This window comes from Canis aureus, chromosome 4 (assembly GCF_053574225.1).
Source record: "Canis aureus isolate CA01 chromosome 4, VMU_Caureus_v.1.0, whole genome shotgun sequence".
NCBI lineage: Eukaryota > Metazoa > Chordata > Mammalia > Carnivora > Canidae > Canis > Canis aureus.
The window spans coordinates 25,826,141-25,853,947 of NC_135614.1; the positions used below are offsets into that span (position 1 = coordinate 25,826,141).

Sequence of the window (27,807 nt, forward strand, 5' to 3'; positions counted from 1 at the left end):
GCCCATCAGAAATACATCAGCTTAAAAAACTTAACAAACACTTCAGCATTTTGGTTCACTCTGAAAGTCTGATAATTTAAGAGATAAGCTTAATAAAACCTAGGAAATAAAGAGAATATATTGAATGCAAAAGAAAGTCACATTGTGCATACTAAAATGAATATAAACACAATACAGACAATGCTTTCTCAGTGATAAAGGTGAATTCTTATATCAAGACTAACAGATTCAATAATCTCGAGAGACAACTGAATTTAAGAAATCCATGACCTCATCTATATAGCAAAAAGTAAATTTTTAAAACATCTGGAAATAAAAGGTAGTATCTGGATAATTCAGATCAGGAAATTTGGGAAGGGGGAGGAGAGCAAAGTACATAAATTCAGGGTTTTTTGCTTTAATTACCCATATCAATTTTGCTCATGTAGCAGTAAGGCATTCATGCAGATACAATTAGCCATTTTTCCTAATTTGTTTCCATTTTCTTATTTCCAGCTTATTTTAGCTGAATAGAAAAAATGCTTAAGAGAAAATAGTTAAGAGGACATACTATCTCACCTAAACCACTGGGCTATAGCAACTCTCAAACAGAAGAATTTGACCTGAGCCAGCAGCAGCTGGAGTAGGCTCAGAAAAGAAATTGCTGGGGTGCCCAGGAGGCTCAGTCAGTTAAGCATCTGCCTTCAGCTCAGGTCATGATCCTGGAGTCTTGGGCTTATTAAGTCCAGCATTGGGGTCCCTGCTTAGCAGGGAGTCTGCTTATCCCTCGCTTTCTGCCCCTCCCCCACTCCATGCTCTATTGCTAATAAATAAATAAAATATTTTAAAAAAAAGAAATGAAACTTGCTTTAACTAGCCAGAAAAACCTGATCGCCCATGATCAGCAATATAGAATCACCATTAATTATTTCAGTGAAGGCAGCCCTGGTGGCGCAGCGGTTTGGCGCCGCCTGCAGCCCAGGGTGTGATCCTGGAGACCCAGGATTGAGTCCCACGTCAGGCTCCCTGCATGGAGCCAGCTTGTGTCTCTGCCTCTCTCTCTCTCTCTGGGTCTCTCATGAATAAATAAATAAAATCTTTTTAAAAAAATATTACTTCATTGAAAAGTTAATCAAATTAATACATGAATCCCCTACGGTATTCCAAGATCTCAAATTTCATATGAAATGGAACTTTAGGCACATATTAAACACAGAAAGATCTACAGCCCCTTTGAAACCATCATGACCATAATATATAGGCCTCCTGATTAGAAGTTTAAGAGTGTGAAATTTAGAAACAAAAAGGAAGTTTCAGGGAGTAAAAGACTACCTGTATTCAGTGCCAACGATGATCTACATATTACTACTATGCAAAACTAGCACATACTTAAGCTTGTAAGAAACCTGGATTTTAACAAGCTGGACTAGCATTGTAGTCATATATGTTCTGACAAGGGCGTTCTCTATCATTAAATATAACATTATTGTACAATTATCAAAAGAAGGCAGGCAAGAAGCCTCAAGATGAAATTCAAAAGGAGTCATGATGTCAAGGTCCTGGGATCAGGCCCCGGATTGAACTCTGTTCAGCATCAAGTCCGCTTCTCCCTCGCTCTCTGTGATCTCTCTCTCTCAAATAAATAAATCTTAAAAAAAGGAAAGAAATCCAAAAGTGGATTTCTGTATGAACGGTGAATTTCCCTGTAATTTCTGAGGAAGCCACAGCAGAGACTCCATGAGCAGTGCAAACCAGTCTGTTGCCACCATCTCTAAACATGTGATCCATATGGGGCATTCCAGCTGCTAACAAATTCCATAAAGAAATGAAAGTTGTCTTGGTGAAGAATATGCTACTAAACACATGAGATCTTATACCCACGAGCTCTATTTAACTGTAATTTTCTACACCAAAAAGCTCCTTTCCTCTTTACCTAAATCAAGTGACTTTTATTCCATACCAAACACCTGCTATGGTGGCTATCTTGGACTCCAACTCACCCCTAAAGAATATGCCTTATGTTTGGAATTTTATTTTTTTTAAAGAATTTATTTATTTATTCATGAGAGACAGAGAGAGAGAGACAGAGAGAGAGAGAAAGGCAGAGACACAGGCAGAGGGAGAAGCAGGCTCCATGCAGGGAGCCTGAGGTGGGACTCGATCCCGGGGCTCCAGGATCATGTCCTGGCCGAAGGCAGGAGCTAAACCACTGAGCCACCCAGGGATCCCCCTGGAATCTTATTTTTACTACATTAAAGCAGTACAGGAAAACATTATCATATATATGCCAAAAAAAAAAAAACCAGAAGATTCACAAGCATAAGGTTAGCACAAACTAATTGTTAGGGAATAGGACTCCCTGTCCCAATAGTAGGGTGAAAAGTGCCTACGGAAATGAATATACAACACAGATATATAGTCAGAAAATGAAGAGGCAGCCCATGTTTCTGTTCCCAATCCCCACAAAACTCCAGTATTTAATGTTAATGATCAGCAATATAGAATCACCATTAATAATTTCACTGAAATTACTAATCTTAACTACCAATCTTTTTTTCCCCTTTTTATAAAGCTTTCTCAGGACAAGGATTCCATAATCTCCATAATCTCTTTATTCAGTTCATTCGCCTGGCCCAACTGGATATACTACTAACTTTTAAAAATTATCTACATAAGCCTGGATATAAATCAGTGTTATTATTGAGGCTCAAATTGAAAAATTAAAATAAAAAAAAAAAACCACAAAGGAAAAAGGTTTTCTTGTTTTTAAATCTTTTAATGGAAACGTATCTGGTCAAATTTCAAAAACTGTACTAACAGTGTTTAAACATTGTGCCAGTATATTTGAGAAGCTGAATGAAAATTATCTAGTCTTCCAAAATAAGTATACAATAAAACTTTATTCTAAAACGATGTCAATTTATTGACCAAGCTACGTGGTATAAAGAAAAATCATTTCAAATTGTTTTTCATCTCCACAGCGGTGTTTGAAGTTGATAAGACTCTCCCAGAGAGCATGGAAATCTTAGGCAACAGTAAATTTGCCCTCAATTTCTCTATTCTAAATTAATCTGCTGACCTGTTGTCAGTAAACACACACAAATTCTGCCCCAGTGAGAAGTATTTAATTTTTTCTGCTATGGGTGTGTGTTCGCAAGGTGAAGGGTTGGCCTTTGACCAAACGGTGCTGACGGTTTTCTAAGTAAATGCTTTTTCCTATCCACGAGGCGTTTTTCCTTTGATGCTGCCTTGTTCTCCATCTATCCTGCACTTAACGCTGGGGCCCCCAAATCCTGCCTCGTCTCTTCACCCTCAGTCCAATCCCACATGGTTCCCCCAGTTGCCGCGTGGAGTGACACCTGAGGGCCAAGCGCGAACCCCTGCGGCTGGCGCTAACTAGGCGCGAACCGGGCTGACGGCTGTCACTGGGGAGCAGGCGTGGGCCAAAGCCGAGGTGAATTCTGACGGCTCATCGCCCGGCCCCGCGTGGCTGAAGGTCTCCAAGCCCCTCGGTCCGCCCAGGGAAGCCAGGCGTGCAGCTGTCGCGGGGCAGGAAGCGAATCGCGGCCTCTGGGCCGCTTTGACAGGCCCAGGAGAAAAAGAAAGGGGCTCACTGCGGCTAGGAGACACCCCTACGTCTAGGAGACCTCAGGAGCGAAACCCCCGCCTCGGGCCTGAAGGCAAGCCAGAGCCCGCGGAGCCGTCGCTACCGACTCAGCCCAGCCCAGCAGGGGCCCGCCCAGGGGCCACTCCCCAAGGGAGGCAGCCAGTTACTCGCCCGCCCTTCCGGGCCCGCTCCGGAGGGGACGGTCTCCCGCCCGCCCTCACACACAGCTCCTCAGGCCAGGCCCCCAGGGCTTCGTCCACCTCTCACCTTTGACGACGCGGTCAGCCCCGGGAGGGGGCGGCGGGGGCGGGGGTGGGGGCGGTGCAGCCCGGGCCGGCTCCGGGGCGGCCATGCTGGGCCCGGGGCTCGGCTAGGCGCTGGGCCGGGCGGGGTTGGGGGCGGGGGCGGCGGCTACCAGAGCCAAGCGGCGGCGCCGCCGGGGAACATGGCGGACCCTCTTTCCCTACAGAGGGGCTAAGACCGGCATGCACCGCGCTTGCGGGGGCGGGGGCGGGGCAGACTCTAGGGACCTGAGCAAAATTACTGAGGCTGGGAGAGAAACAGGACGAGGCCAAGGGATCAGGTTAAAATTCTAGGCAGACAGAAACAATAGAGAATGAAGAAGGAAGGAAGGCTATTACTAGAAGCTGCCGTGAATGAGTGCTAGGAAACAGGACATTGGTTCTCATGGAGCTCCAAAGATGGGGAGAATTAAACCTCAGAATATAATAGAGAAAAAATGTATCACAATTTGGCTACTAAATCTGGGTACTTTGGTTGTTAAACGGATAGGAAAATAGACGAGGCATTGCACGTTCTAGCGAGAAGTGACTGTACAAAATGGAGTTTGAGAAGCTGGCCCTTACGTTTAGAGCCTAGAACTGTCAGGAGTCTGAAGGTATAGGGTTAGAATAAAGTTAGAACAGAATAGGTCCAAAGGTAAAGAATCAAAAGGGTAAGTGGAAAGGAAGGGATGACACCAAGAGATGTTCAAAGTCTACAGAATTCACCTGAAAAGGAGTCTCCTTCTCAATCCATTCAGAAAACAGAGATTTGTAAGGCAAAGGAGTATATAGAGAATTAGAAATTGGAAATTAGCTTCTCATAAGAAATACCTCATAGGGTACTTCTGTGCACATACAGAATCTGAGCCCAGGCAACTTATTGGAAACTTTATAGGGGTGGACCTTCATGAGAAAGGGGATAGTGGGATAAAAACTGTTCAATCAATAATTATTAGAAGGTGTGTGTATGACAGTAAAAGGTGTACCGAATCATGGGCAGAGACCAGTGTGTCCACTAAGATCTATAGGTCTTGATGGCATAGTATCCAAGTGGGGTGAGAAATTCCTGCCCATCTTCCTGCTGTATACTTAGTGTGTTCAGAATTTGTTCACAATGGACGATGTTAATTAGGTAAGCAGTGGTCCAAAGGTCTCAACACTTTTCTACTTCTGTCAATCTCCAATGATCTTGAGACCTGGGATAAAAGAGGGGTATTCTTGGCAAAGGGAGCCCACAGCATATCTTTTAGAAGGAGAATTTGGGAGTGAAACAGAGGTGAAAATGGATCATTCTGGGCAATAATTGTTCCTCTTCACCATCCACAGCCACCTGCTTTAAAGACTTGAGGACCACCAGAGGAAGTGCAGAAGTTGAACAAGGAAGGCAAGGGAAGGGGAGGCCATGGGAAGAGAGCAAGGAAGGGACAGGAGGCATATTACAAACTTGTAAAAGGAGAGCACCAAGAGTACAGAGATTGGGAGTGAGAGGGCTTTCTAAGAGGGGTATGAATGGGAAAATCTCTCTAAGGAGGAAAGGAGAAAGTATGCAATATACGGTGTGCCTCCAAGCAGAAAAGAAATAGGAATATACTAGCAGCAGTAATAACAAGGAAAGTCGCTCCACTTTAAGGGCCCACTGATTCCTACCTTCATTATATATCCTTCAACTATCCTTAAACTATTTAGCTCCTCACCTTCACTCAAAAGCCACACACACACACACACACACACACATACACACACACACACACACACACACACGTTTGTCCCAAGGCTCTCTCTTTGGGAGCCCCAGGCCACTGGGAATTGGTATTTTTTGCTTCTCCAGGCCTTCCCCCCCACCCTCAATATAAAAGAGCAAGACCATACAAAAGGCATTAAATAGACAATTAAATGACAAGGAATTAAATACAACTATCTTAAAGATTTATTAATGAAAAATACTTTACAAAACCAGTATGTTTGGCCCTAAAATAGTTTAGCTGACTCTGAGGGTTTACAACAGTGACTGAGCAAGTGGCAGTAATGGCTCTGCTGCTGAGGACAGGAAGGTGTGTGAGTGTGCCGGATTCCATCTGTTCAGAAGGACAAATATTATGTTGGCAGCTCTGCATTGTAGGCCTAAGGTTTGGGGGCACAGGGAAGGCTGACAGTCCACGATACCTGGGCAGGTAGGCTGTTCTGAATGATATGGTCAGGACCATGACCACAAGCTACATGCCCCTCCAAGGATGGGGTATGGGGAAGACAGAAGGCCAGGTAATAGGGATAGGTAGGTAAAACAAAGAACAGAAGTTGGCAGTATAGTAGGGAACAGAGGATGAAGGCTCAAGTGCAGGTGGGGGCATAAGGGATCCAGGAATAAAATAGTGACACTAAGATCCTAAGGAATGGCTAGTGTCCAGGGTAATATGGATTTATCTTTAAAGTGGCTCAAAGCCCTAAACAGCAATTGCTTTCTTTTGCTAGCTGAATGAAAATTGGAATTTTAAATATTTCTCTCAAAGAGCTAGGTGTTGTTAGGGGTTCCAGGTACTCCTAGGAGAAACTGCCAACTCTATGTTGAGATGAAACTAGCACAACCCTGGCAGGGAGATGCAGGGTGCCAACCAACCCCTCCACAGTATAGTTTAACAGAGAAAGCTGTGGCTCCAGGAAAGGAAAGGGGTGACCCCTTACCACCTATTGTGCTGTAGGGCCCTAGCCCTTATCTGCTCTCTTCCAGGAGCATCTGCTAGAACAAACAGAAACTCCTCTCCCCGTATCCTCCTGTGCCCAGATTGTGGGGCATAACTGGTTTGCCTCCAGTCATCATCTGGGGGCATATCTACTCGTCGAGGACCAGGGGCTCGAGACCCAGGAACAGGACCCAAATTCCAAGCTGACTTCAGGGGTACATGAAGACTGCTTGATGGTGGAGACACAGGATAAACAACAGGAGGGTAGGAGGAAGAATGGAAAAGATCCCCCCAGGACTGAGCATGAGGAACCTGAAGGCCATGGTGCCTTTCTGGTAGTGTGGCAGTGTGTGTTGGCTGAGGCTTGCACACTGGAGTACTCAGGAATCTTGCCCCAATATGCTGGTTGGTCTCTGACCATGGCCCCCATGAGGCATCTGTTCTGGAACGATGTGGGAGACTCTGGTAGTTCAGAGTCCTTCCTGTGTACTTGACCCCCTGGCAAGTTTCACCCCTGTCACACATAGCCAGAAACTGCTGGACACTCCTCGAAGTTCCTGGGAAGAGAAAAAGAAACCCAAAGATTAAGCATCTTCAGTAAACCATTCTCCTTCCCAAAGAACCTTTCCTGACTGTTCCTCTCAACTCCCCATACCTCCAAGAGCATATACCTAAGGGAAAGAAGCCTAGCTTTGCTTTTAATTTCATTTTTAAAAATTCTTAATACACATCAAAATCAAGTCTCTTACCTCCAACCTGGGCAAAAATTGCCATACTTCCACCTCACTCTACTATAACTCTTCCTCCGCTTCCTCCCAAATGGCTCCCTGATATTACAAATATATACTCTCACTGTAACAACTCTACTCCTAGAGTCACCACTCCAAAACATCACTCTGCTTTTCTTAATATGGTACTTTCACTCCAGTTAATCTGTTTCTGCTTACATTCTTGCTCAGTCTCTAAGATCTCTGTTTTTGTTCACACTACTCCTACCACATACACAGTGTGGAATGCCTTTTCTATACATTAATTCCTCTTTACTTAAAAGAAACAAAATACATTATTTTAAAAAGTAACTCTATTTTTTTAAGTAGGCTCCACGCCCAGCATGGAGCCCAATGCGGGTCTTGAACTCATGACCCCAAGATCAAGATCTGAGCTGAAATCAAGAGTTGGATGCCCAACTGCCTGAGCCACCCAGGCGCACTGCAAAAGAAATCACTTATAAAAATACTTTCCATTCTTTATTTTATAACTCATCCATATCTGCAGTATATTCTTGTATGTATATTCTGATAGTTGCAGCTCTGAGCTCTTTAAAAAACAAGAGCTGACTTCTTTCTCCCTATGTTCACTATAGCATTTAATGCAGAATAGGCTTCACTAATTGCTGCCTGATGGAACAGATGCCCCTAACAACTGTCAAAGAGGGGTGGTTACCTGGCTGCTCCACTGAGTAATAGGAAGTTCATCTAGCCAGAAGGCCTGTTTACCCAAACCTCCCTAAAATTTGGACACATATTAATAATACCACTCTTACATTCTGTTCTAAAACCACAACCACACCCTGCCCCAGGGCACCCTGTAAACCAGGGTTTCTCAATCTCAATACTACTGATACTTGAACTGATACTACCTGTTGAGGGTGTGGGGTACAGGTAAACTGCCCTGTGCATTCATTATAGGATGTTTAGCAGCATCCCTGGTTTCCACTCACTAGATGCCAGTAGTACCTTTCCTTTCCCATTGAGAATCCCTGCTTTAAGCAGACTCAGTCTCTTTGTGAGGAAAAACAGTAGCCAATCTTGCAATGGAGTGTCAAAGAATGCCTGAAGGATGCTATCCACCTTCCCCAAGATTGCCGGCCTGTATACATGGCACAGGTATTCCATACACAGGGTCTCCCCAGGTCTCCCATTATCTCCTTATCTTCCTAGACCATCCCTCAGCTGAGACTCAGGGGATAGTAGGAGAGAAACTAGCTAAGAGAGATGATATTTTGTTTTGGGAGGATCCTAAAGATTGGGTATTAACTCCCCTTGGTTGCTTAAAAGCTTATCTTATCATGATAGACCCTCTTCATTTTCTTGGGTAGTTAGACTAAGGATCTAGACCAGCCAACCATATTGACTAAGTAATGATTCAATCACAATTTATCTAGACCAATGTTTGATCTTCTAGTTGTAATTCATATCCCTTCACCACCCACCTTGGGACTCTAGCACCCATCCCCCAATAGAGTGTACTGATTTGATCCTTCTAGGTTATCTCTGGAAAAGTACCACATTATGGTACATGATAATTAGATTTGGGGAGAATTACCTGGGGGTCTATGGGGCTCCCCTGCCATGCTGGGCATCAAGACATCTGGGGACAGGAACTGTGGTTGGGGTGGGTACAGTTGGGGACCAAGGAGAAACACAGGAGGGTCATGGATGACAGGGAGGGAAGAGGAGCTGGAACAACGGTGCCCGGTTTCCAAAGGCTTTTTCCTCGCATTTGATGAATCCTTATAGTGAGACAAGACAAAAAAACATAAAGATGAGGATTAACACACAGCAGGATATGGTTGGGTAAACACAGTGAGGCACGCAGGGAGAGATGGAGGGGATTAGAGTACCAATATGCCTAGTTCTGGAGAGGAACCCAATTTACTCAGTCCCTCTTCCCATCACCCCTCTAGGAACATCCAGACCATTATGAACTGGAGACATGGAACTTCAGATCCTCTTCCTTTATCTTTCTCATAGCCCTCATCTTCCCAACCATACCCTCTAGGTCTTTGGCAAACTCTTTAATGCTAACGGTAGACACAAATTTAAAAATAGAGAAGAAATAAGAAAAAAATCAAAAAGCCCGAGAGACTGAAAAAAGAAAATTCTGTACACTCACTAAATACTCTGAACTAAAAATGTATCTCCTTAAATGTACAATCAGGAGCTCTACTAGTCCACCTTCTCACCTGTCACTGCTACATTCCAGTTTCGTCTTTTGCCAGTCAAGCAAGACACCAATATCCTTCCAAATTCTACCTCCTGGTACCACATTTTCCTAAGTCACCTCGATTCAAATGCTGACATTGCCCTTAATTTTTCACTGCTCATCCACAATTCCATTAGATACCTTTGTCAAGGACTATCATTTTTACCTATAGGTTTCATATTTAAACTCAAGTGGGCCACTGTAACAGCCTCCAATCTGATCTACCTACCTCCAAGCCTGCTACTTCTTACTGTGGCCTGCAAGTTCCCATGTGATAGCAATACTGATCTTTGTCACTTTAACTCTAGCCTTGCTGTGCCTTTTTCACTATAACTTTCTTAATGTTCCTCAAACGCACCAAACTCATTCCAATTCAGGGCCTTTTCATTTATTATTTTTGTTACCTGGAATAGTCTTCCCATGACTCATACCATCCTATCACTGATGTTATTTTCTTAGAGCTGATTTCCCTTACTACTCTATCAAAAATAGCCCTGAGAATAACCACTATTACCTCTTTACTCCTTTTCCCATTGGTTTTTTATTCTTCTCGATCACACACATTGTCTGGGGTTTACTTATTTATTATCTTTCTCTCCTGGTGAATACATTTCTTTTTACTCCAGTATTCCCAGCACCCTCAACAAGACCTGAAACATTACAGGCATTACATTATTACATTAAATGAAATAATCTATATGCCAGTATATCTTATTTCCTAACTAGGTTGTAAGCTATTCAAGGGCAGAATTGTGTTATTTCATCAGTGTATGCTCATAGCACCTACTACAGCATGGTATATATTAGGCATTTACCATCAGCCTAAGGGCCAGGTGCCAATCCTCTCAGTAAGTGACACAACCAACTATTCCTATCTTCTGCACAAAAGAAAGTGATGCCACATTTTCTTGGTTTCCCCTTTTATCTCTCTGGTCCTCACTCCTTTTAAGGTTCTTCAGATGAACCACTTAAATATGGTACTCATCAGGGATATGTCCTGGCTCTTCTCCTCTTTTCAATATCCTTTTCCCTCTTCAATGGCTGTGATTCTTGAATCTTGACTTCAAGCTTCTGTGTTGCATCCAAAGGCCTACCAGATATCTCAAGCATAATATATCTAAAATTATATATAGCTCTTCCCTCAAATACATCATTATCAACGCGTAATTCTTGGGTTGATTCTCCGTGATCCTCCTCTCCCCATATCCAATCAGACACCAAGTCCCAATGATTTTTACTTCCTCTTTGGCTCTAAACACTTCTCTTTATCCTCCCAAACCCAGTACTGCGGTTCATGATATGACTCTTGTTTATATTCTTTCCAGTCTCATTTGTCACCACTGTCCTTCCCTCACCAGAATTTAATCTTGCCATACCAAATGAGCTACTTTTGATTCAGTGGGTATCTGCTTCAAGTTCCTTTACCTGTTATATTTGTTATACTTCCTTCAGGAAGCCTTCCCTGATCCCTCAAATCTGGTTTAGGTCCCTTCTATTATACTTCCATAGCATTAAATCCTATCATATAATTCCTTCTTTATCTGTCTCCCCAGGTAGACTGTAAAGGCCATGACTGCAGGGACTACATTTAGCTCACTGATCACTGTCATCCCCAGCACCTGGCACAATACCTAGAACATATCCTCAATAAGCATTTGTTTAAAAGAATGAATCTGAATAAATGAATGATATAGAAGTCAGGAGAAAGGAAGCCAACTCCCTAGAAAAATAACAATTTGCCATTAAATTCACTAACAGTACATGAGAACAAATGCTAGGCAGAAACAACTACCTTTCCCCAAAAAAATGGCAAGTTCTTCAGAGTTGTTTAGGAAAGTTTGAACAATAAATTGAAAAAAAAAAAAAAATGACTGCTGCTTGAGAAGAAAACTGGATCTGAAAGGACTTAGTTTTCACTATATCCCCTTTCATACCTTTTAATTTTATATTATGTATTTAAAACTGGTTTTTAAGTTTTTATTGAACTGACCTTGTTCACTCATTAAAGTGAACAAACTTTAATGCACTGGAGCTTTGCATCCTGACCTCTATTATAATGAAAACTCAACTTGCCTTGGGCAAGTATGTGAAATTTCCAAAAGGATAATTTATAAACCTAGCCACTGAAACTATTTGAGTTTGTTTATTTCTTCTGACTTGGGTGTCCCTGCCCATTTCACCTACAGATCACTGAATTGATTCCATATGAAAAGCCTCAAGGAATAAGACTTTAAGTCATTTTCCTTTTCTTGCTAATGCACATGCTTCATTTTAGCATGAAAGCATGCTGGACCCCATTCAATCTTATACTGGAATAGGGAGGAAAAGGCAAAAACAATATCCCATCCCATCTCTTCCCTTCTTCCTTTGATTAGTGCAATGAGTTTTCACCCAATCAGCAGCCACTGCTTCTGAGACCCAAGGCTACTAGGCTACTAGGACTCTTCTCACCCTAGGGAACCCTATAATATATCTTCCAGAACTGCTACAGGGAAGGCATATTCTTCTGGGCTCCAATAAAATGTGTGTGTCAGTAAAATAATGACTATATATCGTCATTTTTGCTGAGTACATGTGGCTTTTCCTCAAATTACAACTTTTAGTATCCCCTGCCCCTTCACCTACACTGTATTTTTACCTTATCAAAAGAAAGAGGGTGCTCTGAATAGATAGACCCTGATTCTACTTACAAAACTGTGGGAAGAGACTGGAGCCTCGTCCCTCTCTGAGACAGCGGTGCCACTGAGACTGCGTGAGATGCGGTGAAAGTTCTCTGCACCATACTGCTCATCCTCCCCATATTCCCTCCTGGGGCCTCGGCAAGGTGCAGCCTTCAAACACACAGACATACACAGGCAGACACGAAACGGCAGACCTATGGTTTTCCCACAGACCCTGTCCCCAGGGGTATGGGAGAAGATAGAGTAAGACTCACTCGACCTGAATTAGATGTATTTGAAAAGGTAATGGCCATGTGGCAATCTCTTCTCAATCACAGACCTCTTCCAACAGCCCCACATTACCATGCTCCTGCCTTACCACCAACCCTACCACTCATCTCTTTCCACACTTCCTTTCCCAACGCACCACCCCATGCCAGCACTATAGGACCTGAGGCTGCTACCTGAGAAGCAGGCACTGTGCTGGCTTCATGGAGACTGTGCTCCATTTCTGCTGTTGGGGTCTTTGAGAGACCAAGGCCAGGGGCTGAGTGCAACCTCCTCCCCACACCATCTGCAGAGCCTGAGGAGGAAAACATAAATACAAGTTGAAGCCATCTCTTCTCCCGGAGCCTAACTTTAGCCTGACAGCAAAAAAACTCAGGAGTTCTTTCTTCATGAAATGATAAATATGTATCCGTGAATGGAATAGAGGATGTACTCCTATAATGTAGAAACAGGAGTTTCAGAATATGGATAGTTTCCTTTAGGCCAAAAGGGTCTCAGAACATAGGCTTTGAAGAACCTTGTACAGAACGGGCTCTGTGGACAGACGGCTGAATGTCCCCATCTTGCCTCATTTCATTTTTAAAACACAATTAGCTTTGCTTCTGTCGGACTTGTGCCCAAGACTTACAATATATTCAGAGAAAACTGTCCAACATAGTTGTTCTCTAGAGCATCCATGATGACAAAGGGAACATTATCTTCAGTCCACTTAGGAACTGAAGTGAACATAGTAATGAACATAGTAATCATCTATCAAACCTCCTCATTTTATAGAACAGGAAAATGAGTTCCAGGGTCTGAAAAGTAGTAAACAGATTAACTAGAATTAAAATTCAAGTCTCTTGATTTCACTTCCTATTACTAAGAGCAAGAATTCTTCAACAACATCTTATATGTGTAATGCTTTTTCATTCCCCCATTAGCTTCTCTTAATCACTAACTGCTTAAATTCTAAAAAAAAATCACTGAACACTTATCTCTTCCTCAAAATCTTGCTAGATTATTAAGAGAAGAGCTGCTCCAAACTGGATATGTGATTCCCAAGGGGCTTGCCCCAATACAACTAATTAAGCCTTCCATTCTGAAAATGCACATGCCCTTGACCTACATTTGATGTCTATATCTATCACCAATTCACATCTTGATATTTTGGTTCTAATACATGTATCTAGCTAAAGGAGGATATTCCTGATACTAAGCTAAAAGACTAAGCTAAAATATTACTTTTAGTATTTCCTGGTAAAGAGGCTCTAATACCACCTCAGATTCACCTAGGAATTTTAAAAATACAGATTGCTCTATCTCTCCACAGCCCTGCTGAATCAGAACCTTTGTGGGGTGAAGCCTGGGAATATTTATTTTTAAAAGGCTTCCCCGAGGGGCACCTGGCTGGCTCAGTCAGTGAAGCATGTGACTCTTGATCTCTGGGTTAGGAGTTGGGTGCAGAGATTATTTAAAAATAAAATCTTTAAAAACAAATAAAACTAAAGGCTTCTCCAAAAAGTCTAGGAGAATAGCCCCACATATTGTTGAAGGAAATTTGAAATGTCATAGTCTTTCTAAAAAGCTATTTAGAAATACCCACTAAAATTGAAAATATATTTACACTTTTAACCAGCAATTCTACTTCTAGGAATGAGAAGCAAAAATACCAGTTTACTGAGGCATCATTTGTAGTCTTCACAAAACTAGAAATAAAGTAATGCCCATCTCTAGAAGAATAACTAAATACGCTATGGTATCTCCAATATCAAATATTGCCAAGCCACTTAAAAGAATGAATTGAGTTAAACTAGACGACTTGGAGGGATTTTCATTAAGGATTATTAAGTTAAAAGGGGAAAAAATCTGTAATACTATCCAAGGCAAAAAAAGAAAAAAAAAAACCCACTGTAGATCTACATAGGATTATATGAACAGAAAAATACAGAAATATGCACATTAGATTATTATGTGGAAGGTGGAGGATAAAAGGTAGGGACTTATGTAAGGGGAGGAGAAATAAACAAGAAAATGTCTACAATAAAAACAGCATGTGTTTTTACATAAAAGTTTATATGAAAATATTTCTCTGTGTTTTTTAAAAAGCCACTCCCCTTGGGTGACTATGACGGGCAGCCAGATTTAAGAATCACAGCTGTAATACTTAGAATTTGGTGTTCTTCTAATAGTCTGATCGCTAGACAATGAGGTGGCCACTAGAACTTCCTGAAGAGAATAGACTGATTATTTTAAAGATAGTTCAGCAGAGGTGAAGGTGGCCACCTATAAGGAGTACTGTTGAGGGGATATATAGATTTGATAGAAGGGAGAGTTAAGATGAGGTCTACTTACTGATGAACAGTGACAGGAAGAAAGACTACCAGACATCACACATTTCTGATATAAGGAATACAAAGTAGGACCACCTGGGTGGCTCAGTGGGTTAAGCACCTGACTTAATTTCACTCCAGGTCATGCCATCATGGTCCTGAGATTGAGACACAGAAGCCCTGTGTCTCAGGCTCCCCGCTCAGCAGGATGTCTGCTTCAGATTCTGTTTCCTCTCCTTCTGCCCCTCCCCGCACATGCTTGCAAGCACGCACCCTCTCTCTCTCAAATAGATAAATAAATCTTTAAAAAAGAGAAAGAAAGGAAGAAATACAAAGTGCTACCTCTAAAACATTCTTGTTTTAAAAAAAAACAAAAACTGAGGGTTGTCTGGCTGGCTCAATTGGAGGAGACCAAGGACACAACTCTTGGTCTTGGGGTAGTGAGTTGGAGCCCCACTCTGGCTGTAGAGATTACTTAAGTAAATAAAACTTAAAAAAAACTGAACTTTATTTTAATCAAGCCTCTAACCCTATCAGATTATAGAAAAACAGGGGTAAACTGTTTTAAAAAAGAAAAAACTACTAGAATATAATCGGTAAAATCTAGAATGTGGTTTTGACAAATGACCAAATCTCTTCCATAAATAAATACTAAAGGGAAAAAAGACAGGAATTTTATAGGCTAAAAAAAGCCTTGAGACAAATCAACAAAATGCACTGTGTAGATCTTGTCTGAATCTTAATTTGATAAACCAACTGTGAAAAAACATTTATGGGACAATTGAAAAAATATGAATACTGGCTAGTTACTGTATTATATTTAAAAATATTGTTAAGTTTTTAGATATAATGATATTATAGTTTTGCCTTTAAAAAAAAAAGTCTTTCTTTCCTAGAGATATACTCCAAATTGTATATGGATAAAATAACATAATGTAATCCAGCAGAGGGGTACCTGGCTGGCTCAGTCAGTGGAGCGTGCAACTTGTGATATTGGGGGTCTTAAGTTTGAGCCCCACATTGGGTATAAAGATTACTTAAGGAAAATAAAAAAAAAAATAAAACATTTATAAATAAATAAAAAAATTGTAAAGTAATCCAGTAGGGAGGGGAAACATGGGAGAAGACTACAGCTAAATCAGAATTGGCCATTATGTTGAAAACTAGTCAAGATAATCACTGTGGAAGCTAGTAAGAAATACTAGCTTACTGGAGGGCTATTGTAACATTTACTCATTACTCTTCAATATAATTGAAATTTTCATAACAAAAAGTTATTTTTAGGATTATGTCTGTTTATATAACTCTTTAGGAACTATAATGTCAAAATTAATCTGGACACAAAACATCATATACTATATGATTCCATTATATCATATGTCCAAAATAGGCAAATCTATAAACAGAAGATAGATTACAGGTTCCCTAGGGATGCAGGAAAGAGGGGTAGGGGGAAATGGGAAGTGACTATTAATGTGTACTGGGTCTCTGGGTGGTGGTGGGGGGAGTACAGAAGGAGAGGGATAGAGAATCCCAAGCAGACTCCATACTGAGCACAGAGCCTCATGGGGCTTGATCTCATGACTCTGAGACTATGACCTGAGCAAATCAAGAGTTGGATGCTTAACCAACTGAGCCACCCAGCTTCCCCATGGGGTGAGGAAAACACTTTACAACTGATTGTGATGATGGATGGAGAACTCTGTGAATATACTAAAAAAAGACTAAATTGTACATATTAAGTAGTGAAGTGTGTGATATATAAATTACATATCAATAAAGCTTTTTTTAAAAGTAGTAAGTCAGAGAAAAATACTACATGACCTCATTTGAAACACAGAATGGCAGTTGACAGCAGCTGGAAGTAACAGGATACAAAATCAATGCACAGAAATCAGTGGCATTTCTGTACACTAACAATGAGACTGAAGAAAGAGAAATTAAGGAATTAATCCCATTTACAATTGTACCCAAAATCATAAGATACCTAGGAATAAACCTAACCAAAGAGGTAAAGGATCTATACTCTAAAACCTACAGAACACTTATGAAAGAAATTGATGAAGACATAAAGAGATGGAAAAACATTCCATGCTCATGGAATGGAAGAATAAATATTGTGAAAATGTCTATGCTACTTAGGGCAATTTATACATTCAGTGCAATCCCTATCAAAATACCATGGACTTTCTTCAGAGAGTTGGAACAAATCATCTTAAGATTTGTATGGAATCAAAAAAAAAAAAAAAAAAAGATTTGTATGGAATCAGAAAAGACCCTGAATAGCCAGAGGAATGTTGAAAAAGAAAACCAATGCTGAGGGCGTCACAACGCCTGGTTTCAAGCTGTATTACAAAGCTGTGATCATCAAGACAGTGTGGTACTGGCACAAAAACAGATACATAGATCAATGGAACAGAATAAAGAACCCAGAAATGCACCCTCAACTCAATGGTTAACTCCTCTTTGACAAAGCAGGAAAGAATATCCACTGGAAAAAGAACAGTCTCTTCAATAAAATGGTGTTAAGAAAATTGGACAGCCACATGCAGAAGAATGAAACTGGACCAATCTCTGACACCATACACAAAGATAAACTCAAAATGGTTGAAGATCTAAATGTGAGACAAGAATCCATCAAAATAGTACAGGAGAACACAGGCAATACCTATTTATTTATTTGTTTGTTTGTTTGTTTATGATTTATTTATTTATTTATTCAGAGAGAGCAAGAGAGAGGCAGAGACACAGGCAGAGGGAGAAGCAGGCTTCATGCAGGGAGCCCAACGTGGGACTCGATCCTGGGTCTCCAGGATCACACCCCGGGTTGCACGCAGTGCTAAACCGCTGCGCCACCGGGACTGCCCGCAACACCCTTTTTAAACTTGGGCACAGTGACTTCTTGCTAGACACATCTATAAAGGCATAGGCAACAAAAGCAAAATTGAACTACTGGAACTTCAAGATAAAAAGCTTCTGTACAGCAAAGGAAATGATCAACAAAACTAAAAGACAACCTACAGAATGGGAGAAGATATTTGCAAACAACATATCAGATAAAGGGCTAGTATCCAAGATCTGTAAAGAACTTACCAAACTCAAAACCCAAGAAACAAATAATCCAGTCATGAAATGGGTAGAGGACATGAACAGATATTTCTCCAAAGAAGACATACACATGGCCAACAAGCACTTGAAAAAATGCTCCGCATCACTTGCCATCAGGGAAATACACATCAAAACCACAATGAGATGCCACCTCACACCAGTGAAAAGGGCTAAAATGAACAAGACAGGAAACAACAAATGTTGGAGAGGATGTGGAGAAAGGGGAACCCTCTTGCAGTATCAGTGGGAATGCAAACTGGTATGGCCACTCTGGAAAACAGCCACTATGGAGGTTCCTCAAGAGTTTAAAAATAGAGTTACTCTATGACCCAGCAATTGTACTACTGAGTATTTTCCTCAAAGATACTGATGTAGTGAAATGCCAGGACATCTGCAACCCAACGTCTATAGCAGCAATGTCCACAATAGCCAAACTGTGGAAGAAGCCATGATGTTCTTTGACAGATGAATGGATAAAGAAGATATGGTGTGTGTGTGTGTGTGTGTGTAAATATAAATATATTTTAAAAAAACAAAACAAAACAAAAATATATATATATAATGGAATATTACACAGCCATCAGAATACCTACCATTTGCTTCAATATGAATAGAACTCGAGGATATTATGTTGAGTGAAGTAAGTCAATCAGAGAAGGACAATCATTATATGGCTTCACTCATAGGTGGAATATAAGAAATAGCAAAAGGGATTATAAGGGAAAGGAGAGAAACTGAGTGGGGGGAAAATTAGAGAGGGAGACAAACCATGAGAGACTCCTAACTCTGGGAAACAAAGGGTTGTGGAAGGGGAGGTGGGTGGGGGAGTTCGGGTAACTGGGTGACGGGCACTGAGGAGGGCACTTGATAGGATGAGCACTGTGTGTTATGCTGTATGTTGGCAAATTAAATTTAAATTTAAAAAAAGACAGCAGCTGGAGGCTGGGGGAAATGGGGAGATGCTGGTCAAGGGATATACTCTTCCAGTTATAAGATGAATAAATTCTGGGGATCTAATGTACAGGATCATGACTGTAGGTAACAATATTGTATTATTTACCCGAAAGCTGCTAAGAGAGATTTTAAATGTTCTTACCAAAAAACTACAATTTATACATGGTGATGGTTGTGTTAACTAACCTCATTGGGGTAATCATGTCACAATATCTATGTGTCAAACCTTCACACTGTACATCTTAACCTTACACAATGTTATTGTCAATTATATCAATAAAGCTGGGGGGACAAGGTAACTTGGTACTTAAACAAGGGTGTATAAGGGGATCCCTGGGTGGCTCAGCAGTTTAGCACCGCCTTCGGCCCAGGGCGTGATCCTGGAGACCCGGGATCGAGTCCCGCATCAGGCTCCCTGCATGGAGCCTGCTTCTTCCTCTGCCTGTGTCTCTGCCTCTCTCTCTGTCTCTCATGAATAAATAAATAAAACCTTTAAAAAAAAAAAAAGGCTGTACAATAAGCTAAAGAACCCCCCTTAAGATGTGTTCTATCGCATATAGACCCTAATTGGCATCTCCCTTCATTACCTACTTCCTGAATGATTCCACCTGATTACTTCTTTATGTCAAAATAAAGGCTAGTTTGGTTTGACAAGGATTTTGAGGACTCTACCAGATGCATTATTTAAATTAGTTTTCATTCACTATTAGGCAAAAAAAGTATGTTTGGTAGGTACTCTTTTCAAATTGTTTTCAGAAGTTTAAGCTTCCTGAAGGCTAATTTACCAGTACATATCAAGAAATTTTTTAAAATATATAACCTTCAACTAGTTATCATCCTTCTAAAAGTTTATTCTGAAGAGCTCATCAGAATCATGGCCAAACACTAATATATAAAGACATTCATCATCTATTTATCTAAAAATTGGAAGTATAAAAAGTAGAGTAAAATGGTTGAATATACTACAGTACATTGATATGTAGCATATTGCCAGTCCTTAAAACTAGTTTTTTTCAAAGAAAAAATGCTCAAGGATGTAAGAATATCATGAGAATAAATTGTATATATTGTAAAGATTTGCTTTTTATAAAAACAAAACAAAATGCATTAAAAAACAAAGTCAGAAGTAAACTCATGAAATTATGAGTGGAATTATCAATGATTTTTGTTACTTTATTTTTAAAAGTATCTACAATGAAAAATGTTCCTATTTTGGGTAATATGAGAGTTTTTTTGTTTGGGCTTTTTTTTTTTGGTAATATAATGTTTGACATTCAGTTAGTTTAATTTCAATTGCAATATATTCTTTTATATGTATTTATTATTATCTTCAAATAGTTGACATTTGTATATACTTTCTCCCTTAGACAGGAAGCTAATTGGTAATTGCCAGATTTTCCTCATCCTTTAGAATCTTCCCATACTGCCCTGTCCTGTGTACCTAAGGAGCACTTAATAAACATTATTGCAAAGTCTACACTGTGATGCATATCCTAAAAAACATCTTCATATCAAATCTTATATTTATGGGATTACCACCCCCCCCCCCCCCCGACCACCACCACCAAGAGCTTCTAGGATAGCTTCTAGGTACTCAATAAATACTTGCATGGTTGCATTTTAAACATCAGTTGGCAGCATGCAAGGACACTGTACTGTTATGAAAACTGTCATACCGAGCTAAAGATAAAATTAATTCTGAGTTCAATTTCACAGAATCATATATATCATTTTAAGAGTTGGAAGGCATCTTTTAAAAAAATCATTGAACCCATTCTCTAATTTTACAGGTAAAATCTTGGCCATGGAATATAGAGTGACTTATCTAAATTTATACTGATAGTTCATGATGGAAACAATAGTTTCATCATTAGTTCAATGAAGGACAATAGTTTAGGCTTTTGAGTTCTTAACTACATCAGTCAAAGTTATAAATATTCTTCATGTCTTCAATTTCCAAACTAAGTCTGTGGAGTGCATTTAAGGTGTAGACTTCATTCCTCACACAATATAATCTAAAGGATAGTCAGAGAACAGGTACCCTATAGGCATACAACCTTGAAAATCCTACACCTGGTAGTTCCTGAAGGGATTAGGGAAGATCTTGATATTTCTGGTTCTGTATGATCTGGAAATGCCACATTTGGAGATATGGCTTAATGTGGGAATTCTGTGCAATGTGCAAGCTGGATCTGGAAGCTGGATTTTGGGTTAGTTCAGCTCCTAAGCCATGGAAAGATGACTTTGCTTCTCAGCCTCCCCGAGTCCCTCTCAAAGACCAATGAACCACTCCTTAGCACTGCATTCATTGATCTGTTTAGGAAAAGGGAACTGGACCATGAGTGATTAGTTCTGTCCCCATTCTCTACTCTAGCCAGAAAAAAAGTTTAGCTCTTGTCCTAAAGTCTTTATGAATAAAGTCAGAAGATCTGCTACAACTTCCTAAGCTGGGGAAGTTAGTTGGACAGAACACCACCCCTCTTCTGATCTTATCTTTTCACTTTCAGTTTTTATATGTCCCCCACTTCCCCTGCCCATGGTTGCATTCTTACCTGTTTGGTTTAATGAGTGCCAGGCCACATCTTGCTGCCCCCATCCAGAACAGCCAGCTTGAGAAGTCTGAAGATTGGCTTGGTAGAGAGACTCCAATTCTGAAGTCTCCTGCTCTGTGTCTTGGTTCCAATGTGGATGCAAAAGGATGTGGTTTTTTTCTGGATAGGCTGCACAGGTATGGGAATCATGGGGAGAGGACTTCATTCCTGGCCCAGGGACCCCATGTTTGAGTTGAGAATCACAGAGCCTTGTGACATTCACCCAGGAGTCCAAAGGCAAGGAAGTCCCCAAGTCAACACTGCTGCCAAGCTCCTTAGGCCTAGCATCTCTCACTTGAGATGGTTTTCCTTGGTTCATGCTTGGCTCTGCCAATCTAGGCTGTCTTCCCCTAGAAGTTTCACTTTTAGGCAGCCCAGAGTTCATGGCCATAGAAGGATAACCAGCAGGCTCTTCCCAGGAAGGTAGTCTGTCCCTACCATCCAAAGAGGGTTGTTGTTTTGCCCAAGGCCAATGGCCTTTCCCTTGACCCTGAGGGAAGGGAGGCTTAGAGTCAGAAAGGGAAGAGTTCTTCCTTAGACTATTTGTCAAACTTCTATCCTGGGAACCTGTGCCATCCCTTGTGGAGGTGCCTTGCATCCTCTGGAACTGCTCTGCTAGGGAGCGGACAAGCCCCTTTGTGCTGGGAAAGTCTGGCCTATAGGGATCCTCACTGCCTCCATTCACTTTTGAAGTCAACAAAGTTTTGAGGCTTTTGGCTTGGAGGCATTGGTTAGTTTTCTGCACAGTATCAGGAGAGTGAAGCGTAGGTGAGGAAGCAGCAGGCATTATGGGGTGGCAGGCCCTGTACAGAGGAAGGCTGGGCTGAGCTGATGAACTTGAAGGACTACAGTCTAGGCTGTGTGCATCTCCTCTTTCAGAGGTATCTGTTCCAATTGAGTGTGACCAGGGCATCATCTGGGATGAGACAGCAGGATCCCTCTTTTCTTGGAATAACTGTTCTTGATCAATGCCTCTTCCAATGCCTCTTCCTTCTTGTGGGGGGAACCTGGTACAGCTGTTGTTGTCACCCCTGTAGCCTTGCAGCTTACCCTCTGGTATATCCAATGGTTCCCAATCATAATGAGCATTCTTCTCAGTCCTCCCTGGTAAGGCCTGCCTGTGGAGTGCAGGAGGGTCAATGCTGTTCTCCTCAACTGAAGTTGGAAGGTTCAAGGCAGACCTACTAGAGGAATTGTGCTGTGGGACAGACAGGGCAGATGATTCTGGGAATAGTGATGAGTGTGACTCATGGCAGGAAGCAGGTGAGTGGATGAAAGAACTGGCCCCAAACTCTGTATTCGTGCAGGGTTCCAGTTGAGCCTCCTGGCTTAATAATACTTGGAGCGGGATAGGCTGTTCACTGAAATTAATGGAGAGAGCCCGTCATAAGCTGCCTTAAATGACAAGATCACTTACAAAAAGACCTGTTCATTTGGTTCCCATTTCTAGCCATCCACAAAGGGAATGGTAAAAATAAATAGAAAGACAAGCACAAGTAGAGTCAACAATTCAGAAGTTCACGAGAGAAGGCAGATTCATGTCAGCTCATACCCAAGCAATAGGTAATATTAATCCTCTTTACTAAAAGCTCTCACCAAAGCTACATACAATAAAATTAAGTCTTTGTCAATTTTCTTTACTGCCTCTGAAGTCCCATTCCAATCATATCCTTCTTGCAAAATAAAAAACAAAAACTGCTAATCCCACATGCAGATGACATGAAGGTGAGCAAAGCCTAGAAATCACTCCTACCTGGGGTCCTGAGAGGCAAATGAGCCAAAATAACCAAAAGGCACATTGACAAATACAGGGTGATTTGAGTTCATGGGATTACACAGAATTCAAACACTTCAAGTATGCTTTCATAATCTGGATTTGGTTGTATTATTCACTGAGATATTTTCCCAAAGTTATGCACTGTGACTCTTGAGATTTGGGAGTAAAAATAGGAATTAACTGCATTTACTAGGTTTCTTACTGTTTTTTTTATTTCTGACCTGAAAAGCACTTAAAACCCTCAATTACTCACATACATCAAGTGGCTTAAGTTTTCTGGAAATAGTTTAGCTGCCTAAATTGCTTATATTTAAAACATATCTCTGATCAGATTCTCAGATCAGCATTCAACTACTAGAGTATACTGTAGGAAAAAGAAGAAAAAGGAAGGTCCTACTATTAACATTAAATTTGAATGATAATACACCATCAACTTTTATGGGTATAGCCACCCGGTCACCCTTACAACATTATGAAGAATATGTCATTATACTTTTTTTTTTTAAGATTTTATTTATTTAGGGGCACCTGGGTGGCTCAGCGGTTGAGAGTCTGCCTTTGGCTCAGGTCGGGATCCCAGCATCCTGGGAGAGGGAGTCCCACATCGGTCTCATGTGAGGAGCCTGCTTTTCCCGTTTCTGCCTCTTTTTATTTATCCATGAGAGACACAGAGAGAAAGAGGCAGAGACATAGGCAGAGAGAGAAGCAGGCTCCCTCCAGGGAGCCTGATGCAGGTCTCAATCCCAGGACCCCAGGGATCACGAGCTGAGGCAAAGGCAGATGCTCAACCACTGAGCCACCCAGGTGCACTATGTCATTATACTCATGGAGGATACCTAATGGAGATAAACAGACCTGGATCTGAAATCCACACCTCTACCACTTACTAGCTGAGTAATCCTGGGTACCTTATAGATTTTATACTCCCTGAGCTTGAGTTTCCTTATTTATAAAATATTGCTAAATAATAGTTCCTATCTCCTAAGGTTATTGTGAGAATTAAAGTGTTTACTTTAGTCCCTAGACAATAAATGGGGGTGCCTGGGTGGCTCAGTCAGTTGAGCATCCAACTCTTGGTTTCAGCTTAGGTCATGATCTCATGGTTGTAGGATCCAGCCCTATGCTGTACTACACATTCAGTGTTGGACTTTGCTTAAGATTCTCTCTTTCCCTTTCCCTCTACCCTCCCCCTGCTCTTGCTTGCTCTCTAAAAAACAAATTAATAAAATCTTTTTTAAAAAATGTTCAATAAATGTTAGCTGTTTTTATAATATTTATATTCTGAGAACTATAAGGTTTATCAACAGCCAAAATTATTCTTTAACTTAAATCTATGTATTCTAAGCAAGAACTAAATTCAAGAGCTAAAGTATAAAAACTATACCAGTGGCCCTGGGGACTTTTTCCTAGTGCTGCCCATAACAAAACAAAACAAAACAAAGGGAATCTTTGTGTTTCTTTTCTATGGTTCAATCAGAGCAAGGACTGCTTTCTCCATTTCCATGAGGGACAGGAAGCACTGAAATCCCCAAAACAAATCACATGGTTTCTATTGCAATATAGATCATATTGCCATGTCTGAGGACATAATATGTACAAATTTAATAATCATGATATTACACAAGTCCAGGGACAAACTCACCCACAGGAAATATGGACAAATGATCTATTTATTATGCCATATTTTCTGTATCTTTCTAGGAACTATTAAGAGAAGGACCAGCAATGAGATGAGCTTTCCGCCATATGTCTGACCTGAGAAGAAAATCTTTTCAGAGGACTCTTCTCTGTTCCCTGTAGTCACCAAGACAAGGAGAGCTCTGACCCATGGTCACTTCCTCCCCTGGTGTCCATAAACTACAGTGGATCCCAGGCACTACCTTGTTGGCTGAGGGAGGGCCGCCCCCTGTGAGGGGAGGCAGGCTGAGGGCTGCGACGGCTGTGGCTGTGGCGATGATTGCTGCTGCTGCATGCGTTCCTGTAGGCTCCGAGCTTTTCGAATACTGATTTGCAACTTCTTATCGACTAGGGCTCTGCTGTGCGTGCTAGAGCTGGCACCATGCAGGGCAAGTCTTAGTTTAGCTAAAATGCAAAAGAAAATATAGCAGAAACAGAACACAAAATACAAACAAAAATAAAAATAAAATTGAACCAAAAATGAGCAAAGATATGCAGTAAAACTCAAAATATGCAGCAGGAATGCAAGGCATGGACCATGCACATACTGTCCAGGGTATAGAACTGGCTCTGGCTCTAAGGAACATTCATGGAAGCCATGGAGGCCAAACAGGTTAATTCAAATTTAAAAAAAAAAAAAAAAAGCTAAACTAAAATGAGTCAGAAGAGAAACTGGTGCTTCTATCTTAGAGACTGCCACTCTCGTCCTTTGCATCTGACCTGTCATCTGGTCTCCACACTTTGCTCCCAACTTCCCCTTCCCAACAGCCAACAGCAGAAATAAGATCCAAATCTGTATCTGTCTTTATAGAACACAGCTCCTTGTGGGTCACATTTGAAAACTAGATATAAATTCTAAGCCTTAGTCCTTCACTGTGGCCTTACAGTGCAGCATACCAGGAAAGCAGAAGAGAAACATGAATCAAATATGCAGTGCAAAGTCACAGGCCTGGGAAGTCACAGTCAATATATTCATTTCTTCTTGCCATAAGCTCTACCTAGCTAATCAGTGACTAGGAAAGAGCAGACTAACCTCAAATCCGAGGTCTAACTTTATCTTGGGATAAGAAGGTAGGCATGGCTGGACAGTTCATCTGTGGACTCTGGCTGAGCTTATTCCAGTAAATATCCATAGGCCACAGTGACAGCACATGGTGCCCTTAGAAATGTGAAGGGCAAAGATAGCTAAAGAGCCTCAGTTTAGGAGAGTGACAGTAAGGAGACATAAAGCTGTTTTCATCCCATCTGAGTGATGTCTCTAATGATACCTATCATGAAGTTAGTCAAAATTGCCATAGCTGTAGCAGTTAGAGTTACTTACAGATAGCTTCGTTACAGAGAGCCAAAGCTGCAGCACAGTCTCCCTTCTGTTCCAGATGCAGGGACTCTTCAAACACTGAATCTGCCTCTTGCAAGGACCTCTCAAAGCCGTCACTCCTCCCTGAAAGGGCCAGTACTTTTCATTTTCATTAAAATTGGTTCCAACTTTTTCTACGTAGTGATGTTTCCCTTCGGTGCACATAGTTCCTTGCTGTTGAGCCTTTGATCTACCATTATTCTAACTCTCCACTGCTATGAACAATTCTCTGAAACATGTAGGACATCCGTTTTTGCCTTAGCCAAGACATTGCCAAGACCATGAAAGAGGAGTATATCATCCACCACCACATATTCCAAGAGCTTTTAAGGGATCCCTCAAGAAAAGAACAAGGTATTGTCTACAGCAGAAGGTGGATTCTTATGCCTGGAACTGATCTGTTTTTCCACAGTGCAACAAAATACATCTTGCCAATCAGTGTCAGAATGTCACAGACCTCCACAGAGACCTCTACTGCTTTGTTAAGGCAAAAGTGGCTTCACGACTCTGTGGAAAGCCATCTGTAAAATTTCTTTTCTACATCAATTCACAGTCCTCTCTGTGCCACCCTCAACTGGAAAATTAGTACACCTCTTGGGCATAGGTACTCTACAGTTCCTAACCTCAATATATCTACCAGGGCAGTTGAATAGCCCTTATTGGTTTGCAAGCACACATTTTTTTGTCAGTAGTGCTAAGTATTTTCTTTCATCATATCCTTAACCACCAAACCTACTGCAAAAGTCACTTTCCCACACAGTTAGCATGAAATACTCCTTCCTCCTCTGAAAGCAAATGCATACCAAAGCAGGCACAAAAGAGTTCAAATATCATGCCAGATGAAAATGCAAGAAAGTACCATAAGGGCAATTTTTGTAAAAGAACACTCAAGTTTATGTACCTTGTTGGCTTTTAAGCACTCATAACCATAAACTGGTAGTAAGCTGTATTGTAAATTCACCCATGATTGGGATTAATGGTAAGTTTTCATAAGCTCACAAGAAAAAATACCGAAATGTCAGAGTCATTTTTCCCATAAGGTCCCCAGCCTCCACTTACCTCCAGCTGGACATTTTAAGAAAGACTCTTCTGCACACCTAACATTCACTTCCTAATTCACTGTGGCTTTGGAGACCAATGAGAAGGCTAAGGAAATAGAAGTTGGGAGAATGCCTGAGTGGCTCAGTGGTTGAGCATCTGCCTTTGGCTCAGGTTGTGATTTCAGAGTCCTGGGATCAAGTCCCACATCGGACTCCCTGCGAGGAGCCTGTTTCTCCCTCTGCCTAGTTTCTGCCTCTCTCTCTCTCTCTCTCTCTCTGTATGTCTCTCATGAATAAATAAAGAAATCTTAAAAAAAAAAGAAAAAGAAGAAATAGAAGTTGGTTCTGAAGAACCTGGCATTCAGTCCCATCAAGAAATATGATACCCCACCATCTAGGCCTAAAATTTTCTCACAATATTTGACATCAACTAAATCTATATAATCTTCATAATCAGAGTTGGTAGTGAGAGCCATTAAAACAAAAAAAAAGTTCTCTATGGATATATAG

General features: G+C 41.1%; 2 protein-coding genes and 1 long non-coding RNA gene across 30 annotated transcripts in view; 1 reads left to right on the top strand and 2 right to left on the bottom strand.

Annotated features, from left to right (window-relative positions):
• PPP3CB (protein phosphatase 3 catalytic subunit beta) overlaps window positions 1-4,021 on the bottom strand; it is a 52,078-nt gene extending 48,057 nt beyond the window's left edge. For 4 of the 7 annotated variants that reach the window (XM_077895026.1, XM_077895025.1, XM_077895020.1 and 1 more), the window contains exon 1: window positions 3,854-4,012. In XM_077895026.1, coding sequence (XP_077751152.1) covers window positions 3,854-3,938 — 85 coding nt within the window. In that variant the 5' untranslated portion in view covers window positions 3,939-4,012. Of the gene's footprint in view, window positions 1-3,853 lie in introns of all 7 variants that reach the window. The other 3 variants (XM_077895023.1, XM_077895022.1, XM_077895024.1) reach the window with 2 other exon arrangements.
• LOC144312370 (uncharacterized) lies at window positions 3,411-14,414 on the top strand. Its single transcript, XR_013377838.1, has 2 exons — window positions 3,411-3,659; window positions 6,596-14,414. It is a non-coding gene; the product is annotated as an uncharacterized LOC144312370 (long non-coding RNA).
• The window catches only part of USP54 (ubiquitin specific peptidase 54), a 121,297-nt gene continuing 99,264 nt past the window's right edge, over window positions 5,775-27,807 (bottom strand). For 10 of the 22 annotated variants that reach the window (XM_077894989.1, XM_077894990.1, XM_077894993.1 and 7 more), the window contains 7 exons: window positions 26,222-26,356; window positions 25,104-25,305; window positions 21,408-22,807; window positions 12,658-12,776; window positions 12,224-12,364; window positions 8,874-9,060; window positions 5,775-7,105 (listed from right to left, as the gene is read on the bottom strand). In XM_077894989.1, coding sequence (XP_077751115.1) covers window positions 6,546-7,105; window positions 8,874-9,060; window positions 12,224-12,364; window positions 12,658-12,776; window positions 21,408-22,807; window positions 25,104-25,305; window positions 26,222-26,356 — 2,744 coding nt within the window. In that variant the 3' untranslated portion in view covers window positions 5,775-6,545. Of the gene's footprint in view, window positions 7,106-8,873; window positions 9,061-12,223; window positions 12,365-12,657; window positions 12,777-21,407; window positions 22,808-25,103; window positions 25,306-26,221; window positions 26,357-27,807 lie in introns of those variants that run through there. The other 12 variants (XM_077894999.1, XM_077894994.1, XM_077895000.1 and 9 more) reach the window with 9 other exon arrangements.